Source organism: Lepus europaeus, chromosome 19, assembly GCF_033115175.1.
Source record: "Lepus europaeus isolate LE1 chromosome 19, mLepTim1.pri, whole genome shotgun sequence".
Classification (NCBI taxonomy): Eukaryota; Metazoa; Chordata; class Mammalia; order Lagomorpha; family Leporidae; genus Lepus; species Lepus europaeus.
This window is the reverse complement of record NC_084845.1, coordinates 54,161,707-54,187,784: the sequence shown is the minus strand read 5'-3', so window position 1 is coordinate 54,187,784 and position 26,078 is coordinate 54,161,707. Positions and strand designations below refer to the sequence as shown.

Below are 26,078 nucleotides of genomic sequence, written 5' to 3'. Positions count from 1 at the left end.
GGCACTTTGGCGTAGCCGGTAAAGCTACTGCCTGCAGTGCCGGCATCCCATATGGGCACTGGTTCGGAGCCCGGCTGTTCCACTTCCGATCCAGCTCTCTGCTGTGGCCTGGGAAGGCAGTAGAAGATGGCCCAAGTCCTTGGGTCCCTGCACCTGCATGGGAGACCTGAAGGAGGCTCCTGGCTCCTGGCTTTGGATTGGCGCAACTCCAACCATTGTGGCCATTTGGGGAGTGAACCAGCGGATGGAGGACCTCTGTCTCTGTCTCTCCTTCTATCTGTGTAACTCTGAGTTTCAAGTAAAATAAACAAATCTTTTTTATTTCTTTTTTTTTTAAGGATGATCTCTCTCTCCCTCTTTTCTGTGACTCTGCCTTTCAAATAAATAATAATTTTGTAAAGTGCTTATGGGATAGGCTTGCCAGTAGCTCATAAAATTCATATTTCCTCTTAAAAGAAATTGATAGAAAGTGTTCTTCACTCTTCTCATTTGCTCTATGCTAGTGCTGAGGGACTTCTTACTTCCTGGCCCTGGTGTGAGACCAGAGTACGCTCAGGCTTCTCACTGGGCTCTGTGCCAGGTCCTACTTGTCTTGTCGGGAGAAGCAGATGCGGCTCAGGCTGTCATGCAGAGCCATCAGGACTATCTGGGTGACTTTCTGTGTATGTTAAAATATTTACAGCAGAAAATATATTTTTATCCATTTTTAAAGCTTTATTTATTTATCTGAAGGACAGAGTTATGGGGAGACAGTGAGATCTTCCATCCTCTGGTTCACTCCCCAAATGGCTGCAGTGGTTGGAACCATGCTCATTGAAGCCAAGAGTCAGGAGCTTCTTCTGGGTCTCCCATGTGGATACAGGGGCCCGAGCATTAGGCTATCTTCCACTGCTTTCCCAGGCACATTACTAGGGAGCTGGATTGAAGATGCTGGCACCACAGGCAGTGGCTTTGCGTAGTATGCCATGCAGCCAGCCCCCTTTTTGTCCATTTTTAAGTATACAGTTTGGCAGCATTGATTGTATTAATAGTGTTGTGCAACTGTCACACTATTTCTAAAAGGTTTCCATCACCCCAAACAGAAATTCCTTACCAACGAAGTCATAACTTCCCATTCTCTGCTCTTCTCAGCTTCTGCTGACTTCTAACCTACTTTCTCTGTGACATGCCTATTCTAGATCATGTTAGAGGAATCCTACAAAATTGTCCTTTATGTTTGACTTGTTTCATGTAGCATGATGCCTTCAAGGTTTAGTTACCTTGTGGCCTGCAGCAGAACTTCATTTCTTTTTGTGGCTGAATAATGTGCCATTGTGTGTACATGTGTGTTTATCATATTTTGTTTATTCATTCACATGTTTATGGCCACTTGACTTTTTCCCACCTTTTGACTGTTCTGAATAATGCTATCATGAGCATTGGTATACATAATTTTTCTTTTTTTTTTTTAATTTTTGACAGGCAGAGTGGACAGTGAGAGAGAGACAGAGAGAAAGGTCTTCCTTTGCCGTTGGTTTACCCTCCAATGGCCGCCGCGGTAGCGCTGCAGCCGGCGTACTGCGCTGTTCCGATGGCAGGAGCCAGGTGCTTCTCCTGGTCTCCCATGGGGTGCAGGGCCCAAGCACTTGGGCCATCCTCCACTGCACTCCCTGGCCACAGCAGAGAGCCCCTGGAAGAGGGGCAACCGGGACAGGATCAGTGCCCCGACCGGGACTAGAACCCGGTGTACCGGCGCCGTAGGCGGAGGATTAGCCTAGTGAGCTGCGGCGCCGGCGGTATACATAATATTTAAGTCCCTCTTCAGTTCAAAGCATGAAGATTTACCCTTATGCTTTCTTCTAAGTATTTTATGGCTCTTATATTTAGATCACTGAGTTAATTTTTATATTTTATGTGACGTAGGGGTCCAATTTCATTCTACATGTGTAAATGCACTCATCTGAGTGCCATTTGTTGAAAAGTCTATTCTTTCATCATTGAATGGACTTGGCACTCTTCTTGAAAGTAATTTGGCCATAGAAATACAGGTTTATTTCTGGACTTTGCCTTCTATTCAGTTGGTCAGTGTGTCCATCTTATGCCAGTGTTACTCTGTTTTGAATACATAGTTATTTAGTAAGTTCTGAAATCTGGAAGTGTGCATCTTCCAACTTTCTTCTTCTTCAAAATTGTTTTAGCTCCTTGAGAATGCTTTCCAGGGATTTTGAGGGTCAATTTTTCACTTCCTGCAAAAAAGACTCTTGGAATTTTGCTAGGAATTGATTGAATCAATAGCTTGATTTGAGAGTATTGCCATCTTAACAATGTTGAGTCAATCAGTCCACCAATCCAATGGGATAACTTTCCATTTTTCCTGTCATCTTTAATTTCTTTCAGCTCTGTCTTAAGTATTTTATTGTTTTTGATGCTATTGTAACTAGAATTGTTTATTTAACCTTTTATTATTATTTTAAAGATTTATTTGTTTATCTGAAAAAGTTACAGAGAGAGAGGAAAAGACAGAGAGATCTTCTGTCCATTGGTTTACTCCCAAATGGTTGCAATGGTTAGGGCTGAGCCAGGCCTAAGCCAGGAGCTAGGATCTTCATCCAGGTCTACCACGTGGGTGTAAGGGCCCAAGCACTTGGACCATCTCCTACTGCTTTTCTAAGGCCGTTAGCAGGGAGCTGGATCAGAAGTGAAGCTGGGACATGAACTTGTGCTTGTATGTGATGCCAGCATTGCAAGTGGTGGCTTTACCCACTGTACCATATGCTGGCTCCGTTAATCTTTTATTATTTACTTTATTTGAAAGGCAGAGAGAAAGAGAGACAGAGACACTGAGATAGAGATCTTCTATTTGCTGATTTACTGTTTCTCAAATGCCCACACCAGCTGAAGCCTGGGCCACTCTGAAGCCAAGACCCAGGAACTCAATGTTGGTCTCCCACATGGGTTATAGGAACCCGAGTTCTTGAGTCATCAGCCTTGCCTCCCTCTCAGAGTATGCATTAGCAGGAAGCTGAAATTGGAAGTGGAGGTGGGAGTCAAATTCAGGTACTCTGATATGGGATATGGGTATCCCAAACAGTGTCTTAATTACTGTACAAAATGCCTGCCCCAGGATTGTTTTCTTAATTTCCTTTTCATATTGTTTATTCCTAGTACATAGAAATACAACTGATTTTTGAGTGTTGCTCTTGTTTCAAGTATTGTTTCGGGATTTTTTTCACATACAGAATAATGTCATCTATAAATAAAGACAATTTTACTTATTTTGTAACATTACGCCTTTTATTTCGTTTTCTTGTCTAATTACTCTGGCTAGAACTTCCAATGCTATGTTGGCTTGCAGTGGTGAAAGCAGGCATCCTTGTCTCGTGCCTGATCTTAGAGGGGAAGCTTTCAGTATCTCACCATTGGATATGATGTCCACTGTGGACTACACAAATGCCTTTGATCGTCCCTTCTGTTCTAGCATTGTGAGAGCATGTTGGATTTTGGCAAATGTTTTATCTGCGTAAATTGAGGTGATCCTGTGGGTTTTTTCCCCCGCTTTGTTCTATTAATGTGGTTAATATATTGGTTGGTTTTCTTATGTTGAATTACTCATACCTTTCTGGGATATATCCCCCTTGATCCTCCTTTTAATATGTTGTTGAATTTGATTTCTATTACTTTGTTGGGTATTTTTTTTAAAGTTGTTGAGGATTTTTGCATCTATATTATTAAGGGATTTTGGTGTGTCATTTTCCTTTTCTCCTTTTGGTGACTTTTTGATTGCTGTTCCAGGGTCTGCCTCATGTTGGATTTATATCTGAGCACAGCTCATTTGTAGTTAGCCTTGTTTTACCAAGAATTGAAGTCTGTAAGTCAGAGCTGGGAAGGAGCTCAGGCACCCCTTGTTTCAGCCTCTCCTTTTCTGATAGGGAACCTGAGATGTGAGTTGAAATCCAAGACTCATGGTCCTGAAATAGGCTGGAGTGTCTGTGACCAGCCTTTCCAAGTCAGGGCTTGTCTCTGGCGCCTTGCTATGAAGTGTTCTATCCCTTTAAAAACTTGAGGTGCTTCCCTTCAGGAGGTGGGGAGGAAATGTTAGACTAGTTGCCACAGGGGTTCCTTGTGTGGGTACTCCAAGCTGTTTCTCAGGCCTGGATGAGAGAGTACAGCAAGGGGGTGGGCTCCTCCCTCTGGCCTGGTACATATTTGGAGAGGTGAGAGTCAAGGGCCCCTGGTTTCCAAGGTTTCATCCTTGGTCGACCACCAGGCCCGCCTCTGTGAAGGAACCATCTGGGCAGCTGGAGCTGTGTCAAGTCCATCACTATAGCAGGGCTCCTGAGCAGGTGCTCTGCATCATGCCTGGGACACAGGCAGTCTGTGTGACCTGCGGTTCAGCAGGGATTTTGACTGTTTCTGCTGTTTCTGGAAGTGTCCTTCCTATGCAGCCTCTGCCTTCCTCTTAGGGCTCAGGGAGCTGGGTGTGCTGAGGAGCTGGCCATAAAAGCCAGGTTCCCCAGTGTGTCCCGTGTCACTGAAGTGTTGCCCTGGGTTGATGCAAGAAGGCTGATGGGTGAGAGCCAGGTGGTTCTCTCTCTCTCTCTTTTAATTATTTATTTTTGTTTATTTGAAAGGCAGAGTTACAGAGAGGCACAGAGAAGGAGAGAGGTCTTCCATCTGCTGTTTCACTCCCCAAATGGCAGCAACAGCCAGAGCTTTGTTAGGATCTCCCGCACAGGTGCAGGGGCCCAAGGACTTGGGTCCTCTTCTGCTGCCCTGCAGGCAGCAGCTTACCTGCTATGCCACAGTGCTGCTCCCCCCCCCCCTCCCCCCATGTATTTATTTAAAAGGCAGGGTTACAGAAAAAGATCTTTCATCCTATGGTTAACTTCTCAAATGGCCACAAAGGCTAGAATTGGACTGGTTCAACACCAGGAACCAGGAACTTTATCTGGGTCTCCCATGTTGGTGCAGGGACCCAAGAACTTGGGCCATCCTCTGCTGCTTTCCCAGGTGCATTAGCAGGGAGCTAAATTGGAAGTGGAGTAACCGGGACTCGAACCAGTACCAATATGGCATGTCAGCACTACAGGCAACTTTACCCATTATACCACACTGCTGGCCTCGTCAGCTGGCTCTTTAAAGTGACTTTTCTATAATTTTAAAATAATTTGTATTGGCACTGGTGTTGTGGTACAGTGGGATATTCCAGCATCCAGCAATGCCAGCATCCCAGTTTGAGTCCTGGCTGCTCCAGTTCTGATCCAGCTCCCTGCTAATGCACCTGGAGAAGCAGCAGAAGATGGCCCAAGTGCCTGGACCCCTGCCACCCACATGGGAGACCGGATGAAGCTTCTGGCTCCTGGCTTTGGCCTGGGCGACACATTAGCAGGTGGAAGATCTCACTCTCTGTCTTTTCTCTTTAATTCTGCCTCTCAAATAAATAAATATATTTTTTTAAAAAGTAATTTCCGGGCCGGCGCCGCGGCTCAGTAGCCTAATCCTCCGCCTTGCGGCGCCGGCACACCGGGTTCTAGTCCCGGTCGGGGCACCGATCCTGTCCCGGTTGCCCCTCTTCCAGGCCAGCTCTCTGCTGTGGCCAGGGAGTGCAGTGGAGGATGGCCCAAGTGCTTGGGTCCTGCACCCCATGGGAGACCAGGAGAAGCACCTGGCTCCTGCCATCGGAACAGCGCGGTGCGCCGGCCGCAGCGCGCCTACCGCGGCGGCCATTGGAGGGTGAACCAACTGCAAAAGGGAAGACCTTTCTCTCTGTCTCCCTCTACTGTCCACTCTGCCTGTCAAAAATTAAAAAAAAAAAAAAAGTAATTTCTGTTAATTATAGAAAATCTGAAGAGGCCGGCTCCACGGCTCACTTGGCTAATCCTCCGCCTGCGGCGCCAGCACTCCAGATTCTAGTCCTGGTTGCCCCTCTTCCAGTCCAGCTCTCTACTGTGGCCTGGAAAGCAGTGGAGGATGGCCCAAGTGCTTGGGCCCTGCACCCCATGGGAGACCAGGAGGAAGCACCTGGCTCCTGGCTTCGGATCGGTGCAGCGCACCGGCCATAGCAGCCATTTTGGGGGGTGGTGAACCAACAGAAGGAAGACCTTTCTCTCTGTCTCTCCCTCTCTCTCACTGTCTAACTCTGCCTGTCAAAAAAAAAAAAAAAAAAAAAAAAAAAAAAAGAAAAAGAAAAAAAGGAAAAGAAAATCTGAAGAGTCAAGAGAAGACAATTCGAAACTGACTGGGGTTTCAGCAGATTGCTGCTTATGGGTAGCATGGGCCCCTGGAGCTGCCACTCCATCCTCAGGCAGTCCTTTTCCAGGGTCCTGTGTTCTCCCCTGCCACCTGCAGAGGATGGTGGGCGCTTCTGGGTAGATAGAGCTGTGTGATCAGGTGGCTTCCTATGGATCTGCTCAATTGGGAGCCTTTGCTGCCCACCTGCAGGCTGATTGCTCCTCCTCCATCTTGCTCTCTGGTTGATCTCAACCCCTTTTGGCCCAGGCAGCACTTACTTGCTGTGCTCTTCTCTCTGGAGCCAAACATGGGGCAGAGTGACTCTGGTAGCTCCAGCTTGCATTGTGATTCTGACAGTGAAGGATAGAAACTGAGAAGCGAGGCTAGCTTGCCATGTGAGCTTGCCTCTTGTTCCTCTGCCCTTAAATGGCTGTCTCACCTATCTAGCAAATGGTATTTCCTTGCCATTCCGCTGCTGTAGAAAATAAAGCAGTAAATCCATTCTCTCATGTTGTGGGGTAAATAGTTTTCCTCCCGAGTTCCTCATACATATCCTGCTGTGTGGAAAGAAGGCCCCAGAGGAGAAAGTGTGTATTGGGGAGCTCAGCTGCTCTACAGGTTCCATCACCAGCTTGTGGAATGGGAGCCCTTGTCTTCCTCCCAGGCTAACCCAGGCAGCCTGTGTCAATGTTGTTAGCATAGTCTGCCCCATTATCAGTTGGGAGATAAATTCTCATCTCCATTCTCCTCCACAATACCAAGCAAACTGGCATTTGCTTTTAAATGTCCCAAGATCTAGGCCTTTGAGAATGGCCTACTTTCCTTTACCAGATCCTGAAGAGCCTCCAGTGCATGCATGAGATAATGGACAGAGCCAGGCTGTACAAACAGTTATCTTCCGTCAGCTCTCTCAGCCCTTTGCCCGGGTGTTCCTCATCTGATCCTGGTGAGTGGTTGCCTAACTTGTGATCCTAGCTGATGAAGCAGGCTCTGAGAGTCCCTGTGACATGCCATTGGGCACATGGTGAGTTCAGGGTCACAGGTGAGATTTGTTCAGTGGATTTACTCCATGATACAAATGCTAGGGCTGGAGCAGAACAGGAGAATGGTTGCTACTGACTCTGGCTGAGTACTTTGGCTCCAGAATTTCCAAGTGGATCTCAGAGCTTTGGCTTTCCTCTGTTGACTGGTTGTGCTGGGCACTACCCTATGCCTGCCTGCCTTTTCTTTTCTCTTCTTTTCTTTTTTTAAAGATTTATTTATTTATTTGGAAGGCAGAGTTACAGAGAGGCAGAGGCAGAGAGAGAGGTCTTCTATCTGCTGGTTCACTCCCCAGATGGCCACACAGCTGGAGTTGGGCCAATCCAAGGCCAGGAGTCAGGAGCTTTTTCCAGATCTTCCACAGGGGGCCAAGCACTTGGGCCATCTTACACTGCTTTCCCAAGGCCGTAGCAGAGAGCCAGATCACAAATGGAGCAGCCGGGTTTCGAACCAGTTCCCATATAGGATGCCGGCACTGCAGGTTGTGGCTTTACCTACTACACCATGGCGCCAACCCTTGCCCTGTGCCTTTTAGCCTCACACACAACCTCATAGGTTTATTGATCTTTTCCCCATTTTTAATTAATTAAATTATTTGAAAGGCAGAAAAAAGACATCCATCCATCCAGTGATCTTCTATCCACTGATTCACTCCCCAAATCTCCTTAACAGCCAGGGCTAGCCCAAGGCCAGGAGTCTGGAACTCAATCTGTGTCTTTCAGGTGGGTGGCAGGGAACCAGTCACTTAAGCCATCAGCTGCTGCCTCCAAGGGTGTTCTTTAGCAGGAAGCTGGAATCAAGAGTAGAGCTGGAGGGCCAGTGTTGTGGCATAATGGGTTAAGCTACCACCTGTGATGCTGGCATCCCATATGGGCTCTGGTTCAAGTCTCAGCTGCTTTACTTCTGATCCAACTCCCTGCTAATGCACCTGGGAAAGCAGCGAAAGATGGCCCAAGTCCTTGGGCCCCTGCAGCCATATGGGAGACCCAGATGAAGCTCCTGGCTTCTGATTTTGGGCTGGCCCAGCCCCGGCTGTTGTGGACATTTGGAGAGTAAACCAGTAGATAGAAGATCTCTCTATATATATATCAACCCCCCTTCTCTGTAACTCTGCCTTTCAAATAAATAAAAATAAATCTTAAAAACAAAACAAGCAACCCACAAAGGCCATGGACACAACTTAAAAAATAAAAATAGAGCCAAGACTCTAACTCAAGCACTTCTATGTGGGCTGTGGATGTCCCAAACAGTCTTAACCACTGCTCTAACACCCCCCTCTAACTATGTTCTGAAGAGTGACTCTCACTGCATCATTCCACCGCCACTGCTTCTGCATTGCTCATCTTCCAATGGAATGACTTCAACAGTGTCCAATTTGGCCTCTTCAGTCTATTTTCCAAATATCGGTTGTGATTGGCCTCTCTAAACCTCTTGTGTGGCTTCCTATTGACCTCCCATGAAGTGCAGACGCCTTAGGCTAGCATGGAACTTGTGTATGCACAACTCCATTGGCTGCTCCAGTTTTGGCTCTTTTTTTAAAATCTTCCCTTTTTTAGGTCTGCCCAGCTTGTGAACAAGCCACCTGAACTTCTCTAATTTCTATGACCATGTGGCTACTTTCTCACCTCTGTGTCTTTGCACATTCTCTTGCTTCCACATAGAAATGCTCTTCTATTCTCCTCTCCTCTCCTTTTCCAGGTCTTGCCTCATCTTTCAGTTCCTTGGGGAGTCTCCCCTTCTTTGAATCAGGGCACTCTGGTTCTCTGGTCATTTTTGACTTGACATTGGAAACAGGGAGGGCATGACTGAGTCAAGGTTCCCACCCTTGTGTCCCCAGCACCACAGAGGCCACAGAGGTCACAGGGGATCTTAGTGGAAAGCATGAATGACTGCAAGGGCACCTCTTAGGAGAAATGTACCTTACTGGATTATTCAGCTGTAGCAAGGACCCAACAGCTCCCCCAGACTCAGCACTTTTCTTCTTCTTCTTATTATTTTTTTTTTAGATTTATTTATTATTAGTTAGTTGAAAGACTGAGTTGCAGAGAGAGAGGGAGAGACGGAGAGAGAGATATCTTCCATTCACTGGTTCACTCCCCAAGTGGCCACAACAGCCAGGGCTGGGCATTGCTGAAGCCAGGAGCCTCTTCTGGGTCTCCCATGTGAGTACAGGGGCCCAAGTACTAGGCCATCCACTGCTTTTCCAGACACATTCGCAGGGATCTGGGTCAGAAGTGGAGCAGCCGGGACTCAAACCAGAGCCCATATGGGATGTTGACACTGCAGGTGGAGGCTTAACCTTGTGCTACAGTGCCAGCCCCACTTCCTCCTTTTTTTTTTTTTTTTAATTATTATTTTTGACAGGCAGAGTGGACAGTGAGAGAGAGAGACAGAGAGAAAGGTCTTCCTTTGCCATTGGTTCACCTTCCAGTGGCCGCCGCGGCCAGCATGCTGCGGCTGGCGCACTGCACTGATCCAAAGGCAGGAGCCAGGTGCTTCTCCTGGTCTCCCATGGAGTGCAGGGCCCAAACACTTGGGCCATCCTCCACTGCACTCCCTGGCCACAGGAGAGAGCTGGTCTGGAAGAGGGGCAACCGGGACAGAATCCGGCGCCCCGACCAGGACTAGAACCTGGTGTGCTGGCGCCGCTAGGCGGAGGATTAGCCTGTTGAGCCATGGCGCTGGCCTCCACTTCCTCCTTTCTAATTTAGGTGCTTTTTCTTTCTTTCTTTCTTTTTGACAGGCAGAGTGGATAGTGAGAGAGAGAGACAGAGAGAAAGGTCTTCCTTTGCCGTTGGTTCACCCTCCAATGACCGCTGCGGCCGGCGCACCGCGCTGATCCAAAGCCAAGAGCCAGGTGCTTCTCCTGGTCTCCAATGCGGGTGCAGGACCCAAGGACTTGGGCCATCCTCCCCTGCCTTCCCGGGCCATAGCAGAGTGCTGGCCTGGAAGAGGGGCAACCGGGATAGAATCTGGTGCCCCAACCGGGAGTAGAACCCGGTGTGCTGGCGCCACAAGGCAGAGGATTAGCCTGTTAAGCCACAGCGCCAGCCTTCTTTCGTTTTTCCCCTATTTGTTTGTCTAACTAGAACTTACAATACTCTGTTGAACAGAAAAAGCCTTGAGTTTTTCACCATTTCATTATTGATTAGGATGTGGGTTGTATGTTTTTCACATAGGTTCTTTTTGTTTTCAACAAGATTTATTCATTTATTTGAAAGAGAATTACAGAGAAGAAGAGAGAGAGAGATCTTCCATCTAGTGATTCAGTCCCTGAATGTCCTTAATGGTTGGGCCAGGAATCTGGAACTCCATCTGGGTGTCCCACATGGGTGGCAGGGGCCCAAACACTTGGCCCATCTTTTACTACTTTCCCAGACACATTAGCTGGAAACTGGATCAAAGCAGAACAGGCAGGACTCGAACTAGCACTCGTAAGGATGCCAGCATCTCAGCAGCTTAACCTACTATGCCACAATGCCAGTCCCTCAGATACGGTCTGTATTGTGTTGTTAGTTTATTGAGTGTTATTGAGGTGTAATTTTGTTTTAAAGATTTATTTAGGGCCGGCGCTGTGGCTCACTTGGTTAATCCTCCGCCTGAAGCGCCGGCATCCCATATGGGCGCTGGGTTCTAGTCCTGGTTGCCCCTCTTCCAGTCCGTCTCTCTGCTGTGGCCCAGGAGGGCAGTGGAGGATGGCCTAAGTGCTTGGGCCCCTGCTCCCACTTGGGAGACTGGGAAGAAGCACCTGGCTCCTGGTTTCAGATTGGCACAGCACCGGCTGTGGCGGCCATTTGGGGAGTGAACCAATGTAAGGAAGACCTTTCTCTCTGTCTCTTTCTCTCTGTCTATAACTCTACCTGTCAAATAAAAAAATAAAAATAAAGGTTTACTTATTTATTTATTCATTTGAAAGGCAGAGTTAGAGAGAGAAAGGGAGAGACAGAGAGATCGTCCATCTGCTGGTTCATTCCCCAAATGGCTGCAACAGCTAAGGCTGCGCCTGGCTGAAGAAAGGAGCCAGGAGCGCCATCCAGGTCTTCCATTTGGGTCATCTTCCACTGCTTTCTCAGACACATTAGCAGGGAGCTGGATTGGAAGTGGAGCAGCTGGGACTTGAACTGGCGCCCACATGGGATGCCAGCGCTGCTGATGGTGGCTTAACCTGCAGTGCCACGGCACTGGCCCTACTGACGTATAATTTAATGTGCCATATAATTGATCCATTTACAGTGTACAGTTCAGCATTTTTTAGTGTATTCACATGGTCACGAAGCTCTTTTTTGCCTGCATTGCTTATCTCAGACTGGCTGGATAATACTCGTAGTCTTCAAATACGTGATGGCTTAATGGAAGATAGAATATTGCATCTTTTTGTAGTTTCAGAACACCATACTTTTGGAAAAGACTTAATGTTACCTAGTATTTGAAGAGTTGGGGCTTATTTCCCTTTCATTAGCTCTGACCTCAGTTGAGTACACAACTTGGACTGCCAAGGAGCTGCTTCCCATGATTTAGATACTTGATATTTGCAGCTGGCGTGGCACCCAAGCGTGGGTGGGTGTCAGCTTCCTGAGACGGCTCTGCTGTTAGCTCAAACACTCCGATTCTCAAGTTGAGGCAGGGGTTTTGTACAGAGGCTCCCAGATCATCCGCTAATAAACACCATCTCACCTGTGGAGCAGAGAGAGTCTATAGGAACGTGTTGATGGCCAGCTATGGGATTGAAGAGGCTGGCTGGCCGGCTGGCTGGCTTGCTTGCTTGCTTGCTTTTCTTTCTTTTTTTTTTGGTGGGGAGGCCTAAGCTGCTTTGTTTTGAGCTTTCGGGTACCTTTCTGGCTCTCCACTTTCATGGAATACCAGAGCCTCATTGCCTAGCTTTAGGTGATCAAGAGTCACCAGGAGGGGCCAGCGCTGTGACATAGTAGGCCAGGCCTCTGCCTGCAGCACTGGCATCCCATATGGGCACCGGTTCTAGTCCTGGCTGCTTCTCTTCTGAACCAGCTCTCTGCCGTTGCCTTAGAAAGCAGTAGAACATGCTTGGTCCCCTGCACCCACGTGGGAGACCTGGAAGAAGCTCCTGGCTCCTGGCTTCAGGTTGGCCCAGCTCCAGCCATTGTTGCTATCTGGGGAGTGAACCAGCGGTTGGAAGACCTATTTCTTTGTCTCTCCATCTCTCTGTCTGTAACTCTACCTCTCAAATAAACAAATAAAATCTTAAAAAAAAGAGTCACCATGAGGCACATGTGGTTTTTTTTTTTTCCCCCTAAGTATTTAGTTATTTATTTGAAAGAGTTACACAGAGAGGAGAGGCAGAGAGAGAGAGAGGTCTTCCATCCAGTGGTCCACTCCCCAGATGGCTGCAACTTCCAGAGCTGCACCGATCCGGAGCCAGGAGCTTCTTCTGGTCTCCCAGGCGGGCGCAGGGGCCCAAGGACTTGGGCCATCTTCTACTGCTTTCCCAGGCCACAGCAAAGAGCTGCATTGGAAGAGGAGCTGCAGGGACTAGAACTGGCACCCATATGGGATGCCAGCGCTTCAGGCCAGAGTGTTAAACCTCTGCACCACAGCGTTGGCCCCACACATGTGTTTCTAACACAAACCCTCACTTTAGTGTCAGGAAACCTGCATGCCACGGATTGGACCATGTATGGTGTTGGGCACAGGCCCTGGCCCCTCTGAACAGGGCAGGGTGAACAGCTGACATCCACATCAGGGAGTTCCCTGCCTATGTTGCACTTGCGCGTGTTCATCTGATGACTGCAGAGCAATTGGGGTTGTTTGCTGCTTGTTCAGCCAAGACACTGAGTGAATGAAAACCAACTTTGGCAGCCTCTACCATGTAAAGTCAGGAAGCTGGCTACCTGCGTTCTGTTTTTTTCTGGAAAAATGTATGGGCTTTAATCTAATGGCGTCAGGCTTACACTGTTTCTGCTTCTGATGGTCCTTGAGGCTGACCTCTTCTGGCAGGAGGTGGCAGGTGGTTTGTGTGTTTCTGGGAAGGGATCAGCAGTTCTGGCCAACTACAAGCTATATTGGTTCACATCTTTGACCTTTAAGGATCCAATTCTATGTCCCAGATGCTCCCTCAAACAAAACCAAGTAGGAGACAGGTTCCCACTGAATCATGGAACCCCCTCTTTTTGCTTTCTCCTTTCTTACCCTTCCCTTTCTCCTAAGCCCTCTGGGCCAACTTATCAGGGCCATGTGCTACACTGTGTCTTTCCCTGGTTCCAGTCCAGAGTGATGGAGATAGATGGTTTCAGAGGAAGGTGGATGAGTTAGAGTTGTCCTTCCCCTTTCTGATCCTCTGGGTGGTAGCGGTTGCTTCCCCAAAATCCAGTGGTTCAGCCAACCTGAGAAAGGCAAAGGGCATTTACTGTAGATGAGGGACAGGCAGAGGCTTGAGCACTGTGAGATTGTCAGGAAACTGACACATAGGTGTGAGGAGCGTGTCTGGAGGGAAGAAACAGTCTAGGATGGAGAAAGGTTTCTCCCCAAATTAGAATAAGGGACAGTCAGAATGTGAATATATAACCGCTTGGAAATGAGAAAGTTAAGGCAATCCATTGTGTGTGTGTGTATGTGTATTTGTGTTTCAAAATACAAAAGTACTTCAAAAAGTAAATAAAAGATAAATTTTGGTGTAAAAGCAATTTTTTTTAAAAAGATTTGTTTTATTTATTTGAAAAGCATGGTTAAAGAGAGAGAAGGAGAGACAGACAGATTTTCCATCTACTGGTTCATTCCCCAAATGGCTGCAATGGCTGGAAGCTGAGCCAATCCGAAGCCAGGAGCCAGGAGCTTCCTCCAGGTCTCCCACATGGGTGCAGGGGCCCAAGGACTTGGACCATCCTCTGCTGCTTTCCCAGGTACATTAACAAGGAACTAGATTGGAAGAGGGGCAGCCAGGACTTGAACACACACACACTGGATTGCCTTAACTCTCATGGGAGCAGGCATCCCAGAAGATTGTTTAACCAGATACGTCACTGTGCCCACCTCCTATTTAATGATTTTTAAGTATATGAGTCCAATTATGCAACCATAGGTTATGCCTCAGCCTCTTTGGTGATGTAAGTATCCTAAGTACTTCATCAACCTGTAGTGCTCCTATGTGGTTAATACCAGGCCTCATGTGGCTGGCGCCGTGGTGTAGAAAGTTAAGCCTCCTCTTGCAATGCAGTTCGGCACCAATTAGAGTGCCAGCTGCTCCACTTCTGATCCAGCTCCCTGCTGATGTGCCTGGGAAAGCAGTAGAAGATGGCTCGAGTACTTGGGCCCCTGCACCCATGTGTGAGACCTGAAAGAAGCTCCTGGCTCCTGGCTTCGGATTGGTCCAGCTCTGGCTGTTGCGGCCATTTGGGGAATGAATCAATGGATGGAAGATTTCTCTTTCTGTCTCTTGCTCTCCCTGTAACTTTGCCTCTCAAATAAATAAAATAAGTCTTGTCTTTTTTTTTTTTTAAAGATTAATTAATCTATTTATTTGAAAGAGTTACACAGAAGGAAGAAGAGGCAGAGAGAGGTTTTCCATCCACTGGCTCACTCCCTAGATGACCACATCGGCTGGAGCTGCGCAAATCCGAAGCCAGGAGCCAGGAGCTTCCTCTGGGTCTCCCACGTGGGTGCAGGGGCCCAAGAACTTGGGCCATCTTCCACTGCTTTCCCAGGCCATACCAGAGAGCTGGATTGCAAGTGGAGCAGCTGAGACTTGAACCGGCACCGCAGGCAGTGGCTTTTACCCACTATGCTGCAGGGCTGGCCCCAAATAAGTCTTTAAAAAATAAATAAAATCTTACCAAATAAAGGCATCTTGTGTTGGTTTCCACTGTCTTACTCTTAGGAGGAGAAGACAATGTTTCTCTCATTTGCAAGTTCTTGAGCAAACACCTATTTCTTTGTGGAATACAAATATACAACTTAAAAAAAAAAGTTCCTTTCCTTTTCTGACCTGTCTCTGGTGAGTGCCACTGAGACATATTTGGGAGTTGCTGCAACATGGGCCCCACCTTGCTGTGGGCGGTTTAGTCACTTGGACACCTGGTGTGGGAGTAGTGGGGGGGCCTCACACATCATTACCACCCAGTATGAATGAATGAGGGGAGTGTAATGAGGTTTGAGAGACTTGGAGAGGAAGCTGTGTGTGCAGATCCATCTTAGCTGTGCTTTTTCCATGTCCTAGTCCTTGCTGTAGAGTGGCTTGTCCCTGTGGCTTTGACCATGCATTCCTCTGCCGGGCACTGTATGGGATTGATCTACTTACTTTAGGCACTTCTTAGGTGTAGATTGTGCTGCCTTCACTGGAGCCAGAGAGCCAAAAGACTGGAAGCCGTGATTCCTGGACACTCTCTAGGAAACTGAAACTGGTCGTTCATAGTTCCACACACACTTTCCTTCGGTTTCCCTAGCTGCACAAAGCAGTAAGATGCTTTCCATTAGAAAATCAAAATGTAGGCCGGCGCCGCGGCTCAATAGGCTAATCCTCCACCTTGCGGCGCCGGCACACCGGGTTCTAGTCCCGGTCGGGGCACCGATCCTGTCCCGGTTGCCCCTCTTCCAGGCCAGCTCTCTGCTGTGGCCACGGAGTGCAGTGGAGGATGGCCCAAGTGCTTGGGCCCTGCACCCCATGGGAGACCAGGATAAGCACCTGGCTCCTGCCATCGGAACAGCGCGGTGCGCCGGCCGCAGCACGCCTACCGCAGCGGCCATTGGAGGGTGAACCAACGGCAAAAAGGAAGACCTTTCTCTCTGTCTCTCTCTACTGTCCACTCTGCCTGTCAAAAAAAATAAAATAAAATAATAATAATAATAAAAAAAAGAAAATCAAAATGTAAAGATTTCCAGCAACCAGTAGTGTATTAAAAGAGTCTCTGTATCCGTTGCTTTCTCTGTTCTATCTTGTACCAAGAAATATTTGAGAAAGGGAGATGCATAATCATTTGCTAACATTTTGTATGTGTGCTTTATTGAAGGTACATGGGAATTGGACTCTCGGCTCAAGGCGTCAACATGAACAGACTTCCTGGTGAGTCACTGTTTAAGAGAACATTCGTTCTGCTCTTCTGATCCATCCTGATCCATTAGAGTCATGGTGGCAGCTGAGAGGCTGGGGAGGACTTTGTTTACTGTCCACCTACCTCAAGCCAAGTCATTGAGTGGAAGATCCTGAAAGATGGGCGTTGTGCTGGGTGGTGTGGGCTTCCATTCCAAAAATGAGTTGGCAGGTGATTGTCCCTCATGGAATTTGAACTGTTTGCAGTCAAAACCAAATGACCTGAGCTTGCTCCCATTGGAGATACGCCTCAGTACCTCTTATTCCCATTGGCTTTTGCTGACCAGCTGGGGACTTCAGCGTGTTATCAGGAGCCTGCACTGCCAACCTGGGCTCCTATGTTACTTCTCCAGGTTAAAGATCAAAGTCTTTAAATGGCCTCCAATGTGCAGCATGATTGAGGTTATTTTTTTCTTTCTTTCTTTTCCTTCCTTCCTAAAATTTATTTATTTATTTATTTGAAAATCTGAATTAGAGAGAGAGATCTTCTACCCACTGAGTGACCCCTCAGATGGCTACAGTGGCCAGGGCTGGGCCAGGCTGAAGCCAGGAGCCAAGAACTTCGTCTGGGTCTCCCACATGGGTAGTAGGGGCCCAAGCACTTGGACCATCTTCCACTGCTTTTCCCTGGCCATTAGCAGGGAGCTAGATTGGAAGTGGAACATCTGGGACATGAACCAGAACAACCAGGTGGCAGCTTAACCCACTATGTTGCAATGCCAGCCCTGGTGATTTCTTCTTTTTTTTTTTAATCTCATTTTTATTTTTTTTATTTTATTATTTATTTATTTATAATATACACATTTCCTTTATTTCCCATATACAGATTTAGGAACATAGTGATACTTCCCTCCCAACTCTCCCACCCACACTGCCACCCTTCTTCCTCCTCCCTGTCCTATTCCTACTCTTAATTTTTAGAAAGATCAATTTTCAGTTTACTTTATACTCATAATTAGTATATTTGCTGTCACAACAAGCATAGTGATTTCTTAATAAAGAGGAGGATATGCATAGGACTTGGTTGGCCAGCAGTCTTTGGGCCCTGAGGATGATTTTCCTCCACTAAGCAATTACCCTTTCAGCTGTTCCCTGGCAGCAGCTCATACCCAGTCCTGAGCTAGGCACAGCTGATGGGAGGGGTGGGTTCCAGAAGAAGGCCCTCAGTCCAGTTGTCCCTTGAGTGACAGAAGTAGCAGTATGCAAGCTGCCCTGACCCCTTTACTCTTTGTGCCTATGACAGAGAAGGCAGTAGTTGGCTTTCTCCAGAGAGGGGGTAATACTTAAACGTTACATCTTTTCCAATCTATGTTTAACACCAATCACAGATTTTTCTCTAATGGACTGATTTTAAATATTTTCAATTAGACTTGTTTCGTGGTCAATTCGTTGTCAGGAATCTGAGTAAAAACTGGTCTTTAGTATTAACCAGGATGCATGTGGCACATTTGACCTCTTTTGGTAGTGTATGGCTATGTCCTTGATAAACAAGTGTCTGGCCTTGGCTGAGTAGGTTTAACTATAGTGTGTGTAGCTCTGCTTCTTAGTGAACAAAGAAAAGTAATTTCTTATCAAGGATAAACTGATTCTTAATTTTTCTTAAGCTTTATTTATTTATTTGAAATGAAGAGTTACAGAGAAAGAGGGCAAGAAATCTTCCATCTACTGGTACACTCCCCAAATGGCTGTTACAGCCAGGGCTGGGCCATAGCTGGAACTAGTGCTCATATGGGATGCCTGTGTCGCTAGTGGTAGCTTAATTCATTGTGTCACGATGCTAGCTCCTGATTCTTAATCTTTTTTCTTTTTTTTAAGATGTCTTTATTTATCTGAAAGTCAGAGTTAACAGAGAGAGAAGGAAAGGCAGAGAAAGAGAGTCTTCCATCTGCTGGCTCACTCTCCAGTTGGCTGCAACGGCCGGAGCTGCGCCAATCCCAAGCCAGGAGCCAGGAGTTTCTTCCGGTCTCCCAGGAGGGTGCAGGGGCCCAAGAAGTTGGGCCATCCTCTACTGCTTTCCCAGGCCATAGCAGAGAGCGGGATTGGAAGTGGAGCAGCGTCCATATGGGATGTCGGTACTGTAGGTGGCAGCTTCACCCGCTTTGCCACAGTGCTGGCCCCTCTTAATCTTTTTTCTTGCTCTAAATATGCTTTTTTGGGGTAGGTATTTGGCCTTGTGGTTAGAACACCTGCTCCCACATTGGAGTGTCTGGATATGATCCCTGGCTCTGGCACATGGATTGAGTTTCTGGCTTTAGCTCAGTCTAGCCCTGGCTGTTGTGGGTGTTTGGGAAGTAAGCCAGTGGATGGGAGCTCTGTTTCTTTCTCTCTTGCAAATAATTAAAAGCAAACAAACAAAAAATTAAAGTGCTCCTTGCAACCAGCATTTGGCACAGTGGTAAAGATGCTGCTCTGGGGGCTGGCGCTGTGGTGTAGTGGGTAAAACTGCCACCTGCAGTGCCAGCATCCCATATGGGTGCTGGTTCGGGTCCCAGCTGCTCCACTTCTGATGCAGCTCTCTGCTATGGCCTGGGAAAGCAGTAGAAGATGGCCCAAGACCTTGGGTCCCTGCACCCACATGGGAGACCTGGAGGAAACTCCTGGCTCCTGGCTTTGGATCAGCACAGCTCTGCCCGTTACAGCTAACTGGGGAGTTAGCCAGCGGATGTAGGACATCTCTGTCTTTCTGCCTTTCTGTAATTCTGCCTTTCAAATAAATAAATAAATCTTTAAAAAAAAAAAAAAAAGTGCTGCTTGGGATGCTCACCTGAGTTTGAGTCCTCGCTGCTAATGCAAACCCTAGGAGGCAGCAGCTAATAGTTCATATACTTGATCCCTGTCACTGACTTGTAAAATTGTAGAGAAATCCATTTTGGCCCTGTGAAGTCAGACTCAACCCAGGCACAGAAGATAGGGCCCATGGGAAGAAGATGGAGAAATTGGAGGAATACTTTTGTTCCCACCCCCATGCATCAGGAGAGTTGGTACTTTTTTCTGCCCTCATGGGTGCATCTCCTTTAGGTGTTCAGCTGATACTGTAGTAGTCTTCATTTTCACTCTGGCCGCTAGTTCCTCCAGGCTTTCCTGCAAATTCGGATCACGTCCCAAGTACTCCTTCAGGTGAAAAGTAGGAATTGGATTATATCTAGATAGGGCTTTTCCCACGAAGGATGGATGCCCCTGCTTTTCCTGGGAAACAGGACTAGTTGAATGTCTGGGCGGATTTAGCACAGGACAGATGTGGGTGTCGCTCTTAGGAGTGATGGAGACCTGCCACTGTCCATCCCAGTTGTGGATCTGGAAGATCAGAATCCCCTTTGTTGCTTTCCACTCTCTGGAATCATGTTTGTTTTGTTTTGTTTGTTTGTGTGTGTGTGATGAGTATTTGTTCTCCGTAAGCTGAAGGTTTCACCGTTCATGAGCAGATGGACCTGAACCTTCATGTGTTTGGTGAAGTGGGATGGAGGCTGACAGAAGCTAAAGCCCATCTGCCAGCTGATGCTGGTTTCCAGGGGGCCCTTGTTGGGGCGAAGGCTAATGGGCTTGTTTGGGTGGTAGGAGAGAGTGGTGATGGTGGTGGCCTAGGCTGTGTCTGCCTTTTGAGTTTGGTGTTTTTTTTTTTTTTTTTTTTTTTTTTTTGACAGGCAGAGTGGACAGTAGAGGCAGACAGAGAGAAAGGTCTTCCTTTGCCATTGGTTCACCCTCCAATGGCCGCCGCGGTAGTCGCGCTGCGACCGGTGCACCGCACTGATCCGATGGCAGGAGCCAGGTGCTTCTCCTGGTCTCCCATGGGGTGCAGAGCCCAAGCACTTGGGCCATCCTCCACTGCACTCCGTGGCCATAGCAGAGAGCTGGCCTGGAAGAGGGGCAACCGGGACAGGATCGGTGCCCCAACCGGGACTAGAACCTGGTGTGCCGGCGCCGCAAGGCGGAGGATTAGCCTACTGAGCCGCGGCGCCAGCCGAGTTTGGTTTTTTTAGATGAGATGTTTGAGGATTCATTTATCTTCAGGGTTGCTGGCCATCAGTGGTGCTTCAGTTTTTTGTTGGTCAGTGTTGAATTTGTCCCCATTTGCTCAGAGAGGCTTTGTGAGCATTCATTTCCCCCTCTGAAGTAAATGTGCGCACTTGGAGTTAGCAGATGCACATCTTCATTTGGTTCATGTGTTGCTATTTTGTAGGGATGCACCATGCATGACCAGCCGTCCCTCCGAATTGGATATTTGTGTTATTCTGGAAGAGTTTGTTGTTTTGACTGCTGACTACAGACTGCCTTATGCAAACTGCTTGTTTTTTTTTTTTTTTTTTTAATTTTTTTTTTTGACAGGCAGAGTGGACAGTGAGAGAGAGAGACAGAGAGAAAGGTCTTCCTTTGCCGTTGGTTCACCCTCTAATGGCCGCCGCGGTAGCGCGCTGCAGCCTGCGCACCGCGCTGTTCCATGGGAGACCAGGCAAACTGCTTGTTTTTGACTCTGCTGTTACTTACCAGGGCCATTAATATTTTAATATAGTTAAGACGTTTGAATTTGGAGCCCTGTGTTTTGCTGGAGTAGACCATTTTTGGATGTCACTAGCAGTGTGCCTGTTTGTTTTGTGGTTGTACAAGCCAGATTTTTATTAAGTGTTTCATAATGTCCCCTGACACTTCACATTGATATTGTGTGTTAGTATAGGGACCATCAGGCTTTCTGAAAAACTAGAAATGGCATAAACCTGTTCATTTTTTCAAGTTTTACGTGTTTTATTTAAATACATTTTGTGTTAAGTATTGGAAAATTGTCATGTTCTCCTGACCACTGGTGAAAGAGATCCCTTCATTTGCTAGTGTGGCTATGTTGCAACATGAAACATGATTGATTTTTGTGGGGTCACTATGTGTCCTACAACTTTGTTGAACTTTAGCACTAAAAATTTTTTTTTTTTTTTACAGGTAGAATTATAGACAGTGAGAGAGAGAGAGAGACAGCGAGAAAGGTCTTCCTTACATTGGTTCACTCCCCAAATGACCACTATGGCTGGCCCTACGCCGATCTGAAGCCAGGAGCCAGGTGCTTCTTCCTGGTCTCCCATGCAGGTGCAGGGGCCCAAGCACTTGGGCCATCCTCCACTGCTCTCCCGGGCCACAGCAGAGAGCTGGACTGGAAGAGGGGCAACCAGGACTAGAACCCAGCGCCCCAACCGGGACTAGAACCCAGCGCCCATATGGGATGCCGGTGCTGCATGCTGAGGATTAGCCAAGTGAGCCATGGTGCTGGCCCTCTTTTTTTTTTTTTTTTTTTTTTTTTAAGACTTCTTTATTTATTTGAAAGACAGAGGTACAGAAAAGCAGAGAGAGAGAGAGAAAAAGAGAGGACTGCCATCCTCTGGTTCATTTCTCAAATGGCTGCTATGGCTGGAGCTGGGCAGATCCAAAACCAGGAGCCAGGAGCTTCTTCCAGTTCTCCCATGTGGGTGCAGGAGTCCAAGGACTTGGGCCATCTTCTGTTGCTTTCCTAGGCCATAGCAGAGAGCTGGATTGGAAGTGGAGTAGCTGGATCTCAAACTGGCACCCATACGGGATGCCTGCGCTGTAAGTTGCAGCTTTACCCACTACGCCACAGCACTGGCCCCAGCACTAAAATAAAGGTGTCTCTCTCTGATTCTGCCTTTCAGACAGAGTTACAGAGAGGTAAAGACAGAGAGAGAGAGAGAAATCTTCCATCCTCTGGTTCACTCCCCAAATGGCCGTAACAGCCGGAGCTGGGCCTATTCAAAGCCAGGAGCCAAGAGCTTCATCTAGGTCTCCATGTGGGTGGAGGGGCCCAAGCACTTGGGCCATCTTTCACTGCCTTCCCAGGCACATTAGCAGAGAGCTGGATGGGAAGTAGAGCAGCTGGGACTTGAACTGGCACCCATATGGGATGCTGGCTCTGTGGCGGTGGCTTTACCCACTACACCACAGTGCCAGCTCCAGGAACCAACTGCTTGAGATATCATCTATTGCCTTGCAGAGTAGCTTAAAATTGTGTATATGAAATTTGTTCCCTTTATATAAATGAATAATAATAACAATAAAAAGAGCAGTGTAGCTGGAACTCAATCAAGCTCTCCAGTATGGGATGCAGACATCCCATGACTTAACCACTGCACCAGATGTGTATCCCACTTTTTATACTTTGACTTATTATGTTTCCTGCTATGCTGATTCCACTCTGTCTCTGAACAGGTCATCCCTCCAGAAACCTCAGTTGTTAGCAGACAGTGAACCTGCTTGCCCCAAACTGAGGTTGAGGTCATTTCCCTGCAAAAATCAGATCCTCATGTGTCCCCTGTCTGTGCTGAGTCACTGTTCACCCTAGCATCCAAATGGGATTTCAGAGCAATCTTCCTATTCTCCCTGCCCTCCCTTAGCCTGTGGTTCTGTTGCTCCCCACTCCCTACTGCTCCTGCCTTTCAGTGGGCTGCTTTCATTGACCTCTCCACACTATGCTTCCTGCCTGGAGGACAGTCCCCTGCTCAGCTTCATCTGCCACCACCTTTGCCCTCTACCACTGGCATGGGTGCTGGGCCCCAAACAGGCTGGTAACAGTCCCTGCTCTGCCCTTCCTCCTTGACACTGTCTCTATCCCATGCAACCTTGCCTGACCCCTTCAGCCCTGATCCTATCTCTGTGATCACACTTGCCACTCTGCCTTGTGTGATTCCTTTATATTACCCAGCCATGTCCTCACTGGATTGGGAGCTCCTTGGGACTCAGAGCACATATTTCTATCACCACTCCCCCAGAGTGAGCTCAGGGCCTGGTGTGAGGCACATGGACTTTGGAATGACACCATCCCTGCTTCACCATGAATGCTTATGTAAGTCAAGTGTGTTCTTTTTTTTTTTTTTTTTTAAGATTTATTTATTTGAAAGTCAGAGTTACGCAGAGAGAGAGAGAGAGAGAGAGAGAGAGGTCTTCCATCCGGTGGTTCACTCCCCAGATGGCCGCAACGGCCAGAGCTGTGCTGATCTGAAGCCAAGATCCAGGAGCTTCTTCCAGGTCTCCCACGTGGGTACAGGGGCCCAAGGAGTTGGGCCATCTTCTACTGCTTTCCTGGGCCATAGCAGAGAGCTGAACAGGAAGTGGAGCAGCCGGGTCTCGAACCGGTGCCCATATGGGATACCAGCGCTTCAGGCCAGGGCGTTAACCCACTGCACTACAGCACTGGCCCCAGTCAATTGTGTTCTAGAACTAGTCTGGAGTCAGATCCCATTGACCTGCAGCCTGTGTTCAGCTTCGAGAAGCCAAGCAGTTTCACCTACTGCCCTGATCATCATGGCACTGATTGTACCTGGGGGCTCTGCCATTACCTTCTACCTATAGGAGGAGTGACTATTCTGTCAGCTCAGTGTCATTGAACCAACTGCTGGCTCACATTTGGTCATATGGGGGAACAGGCCTTGAGGGCTCCTGTCAGCCTGTGGAGAAGTGTTGCTCAGTGGTTAAGAATGTGGACTGGAGCCACACTGTCTGCTTGCATCCTGGCAGTTGTTTTACCTGGAGTCGATTACTTAATTGCCCCGTGCCTCAGTTTCCCCATCTGTAAAATGGAAGTGATACTAGTATCATGCTCAGGTATAGGGTAGTTAGGATGATAAAAAAGAGTTAATTTCTATGGAGTGCTTAAAATTGTGTCTGACACACAAAGGAGAAGCATAAATATCAGTTTGTTTTTTTCTTCCTACCTTAAGAAAGAAGTGTGTGTACATTTAAAATTCTTTTATGAATGTTTGCATATCAGAGTGGAATTGGCAGTAATCAACATGACACTTTCAAGTGCTTGTTTTCTGAATTTTGACGGACATGTTTAGTACACATTAGCTGGAGTAGAATTGTGGAAGAGAATGGTACCACTGTTGAGGTTTCCAGTGTTTTCTTATAAGTTGTACCAGCTCAGCAGAGACATCTTTGCCTCCAGGGCTGTCAGGGGCAGACGGCAGGCACTGTGGGGTCTCACTTGGTCCCTTGGGCAGATGAAAACAGAGGGAGCCTCTGGAATAAGGCTGTGGTGCTCAAACTTTTCCTGGGAGTCTATGGTTACATCTCAGCTTGCATGTCAGAGGTTTCTGTTGGAAGATGGGGAAGTTTTGATGTTTACTTTCACCAGGTGTTTTTTTGCCTACTTAAGTGTGAAACCAAGGAATGGGTGTGGCCCCAGAACAAGGATTTCAGAACCCTTAGCTGAATGACTTGGAGGGAGGGCAGGATGATCTGAGGCAGGTTGAGTATGCCTGTAGTCCCACCCTTGCACTGGTGAGCTGGCAGGGAAGGACAAGGGGCCGAGATCCCTGGATAGAAGAAGGGAGAGAAAGGCAGGGTTCTGGATAAAGGGTGGGGTTTGGGTTTCTCTCAAGCATCGGCACTTTGAGGACATGTTGCTTCTTTGTCTTGTGCTTCAGACAGAGCCAATGAGACTCAAGCTGTGTTGATAGGCGGCCCAATTGCATCAGAGCTGGGGAGCTGCTGGCTTCCTCCCTGCCTCTTCTTTGGCAGAGGCAGCTGCTGGCTTGGTGTGGCATGTATTACCTTAATTACTACAGCTCCTCGGGGGAGTATCCAGGCTCACTGAGGCATGCCTGCCTTGATTGTAACTGTTGAAATAGCTAGAATACAGCTGGGGATTAGGAGTGGGGGACGTAGCTCCTGAAATAGGAGGTGACCTGCAACCAGGCCCTGGCTGTTAGACTGAGGGGTGCAGGGTAGATGTGGGTGCCATCTGTTTTCCTTCACAGGATGGTCATGAGCAATGAGTATCTTTTCTTCTCCTAGAGCTTACCAAGCCTACTCTGAACAGGCTGTCAAGATCAAAGGCTCAGCAGGAAGCTGCTTCTGCCAGTTGGGACAGATTCTGCAAACAGCTGATACTTCACATCTTAATATGCCATGGGGGAGGAATTGTTGATAGTAGACATCAGGGCAGAACACCAGGGATCAGTGCCAGGTTCACTGAGGGCATAGGATAGGCCCTACTGGTGTGGCAAACACTGATGATAAGTAACAGGGTGTTTGCTATCCTCCCTCCATCTCTCTTTAGGGTTACAGCACAAGCACTGAAAAATTGGAGCAAATCTGTTAGCAGGTGGCTTTGTGCATTGAATGTCTCAGAGATTGTTGGCACCCAGGTGGGCTTCTGGACATTTGGAAATGCTGTCGGTCTGTCCCTGCCAAGCAGGGAGTGCCCTGTTCCATTGCTTATGGGCTGGGACCCTTGCTGCTCACAGCAGATGAGCTCCCACTCTGTCCACCATTAGCTACCACACTTCTTTGGAGCATCTTTCACTCCAGGACCTACAAGTGCTTCCCAGGGGTCTGCCATAGGGTTGCTCAGACCTGGAAGGGAAGCCATGTTTCTCTCCAGCTGAGTGAGTTGAGCAGTCAGGGCTCTGCTGGGCTTCTGGATGTACCCCTCCCAACCCTGCTAGAATACCTGGCAACAGACCTGAGCTCCCCTATCTCAAACGTAGGTTGGTACAGGCCTCCCAAGCTAGTGTCTGCCTGAGCCTGGGAGAGGGAAGAAACCAGCTGGTTGTCACCCTGTAGTTTAGACCTTTTTGGATACCTTGAGATGGCCCTGCCTGGAAACAGGATCAGCCAGGAGATTTTCTGAAGCCACTGGACCAGCTGCCCAACCCTTCACTGCTTTTTCTCCTTCTGTTCTTTTCCTATTTCAGATATCCTTGAAAGATAGCTGGGATAAGAGTGAAGGATTAGATGCCTAGAGGCCTTGTAGCTCTGGCAACAAGTCCTACAGGGT

At 47.8% G+C, this 26,078-nt stretch overlaps 1 protein-coding gene across 1 annotated transcript in view; it reads left to right on the top strand.

Moving 5' to 3' along the window:
- The window catches only part of RANBP10 (RAN binding protein 10), an 83,256-nt gene that overhangs the window by 14,297 nt on the left and 42,881 nt on the right, over positions 1 to 26,078 (top strand). Inside the window, exon 3 of the mRNA XM_062175848.1 lies at positions 16,227 to 16,279. Coding sequence (XP_062031832.1) covers positions 16,227 to 16,279 — 53 coding nt within the window. The remainder of the gene's footprint in view (positions 1 to 16,226; positions 16,280 to 26,078) is intronic.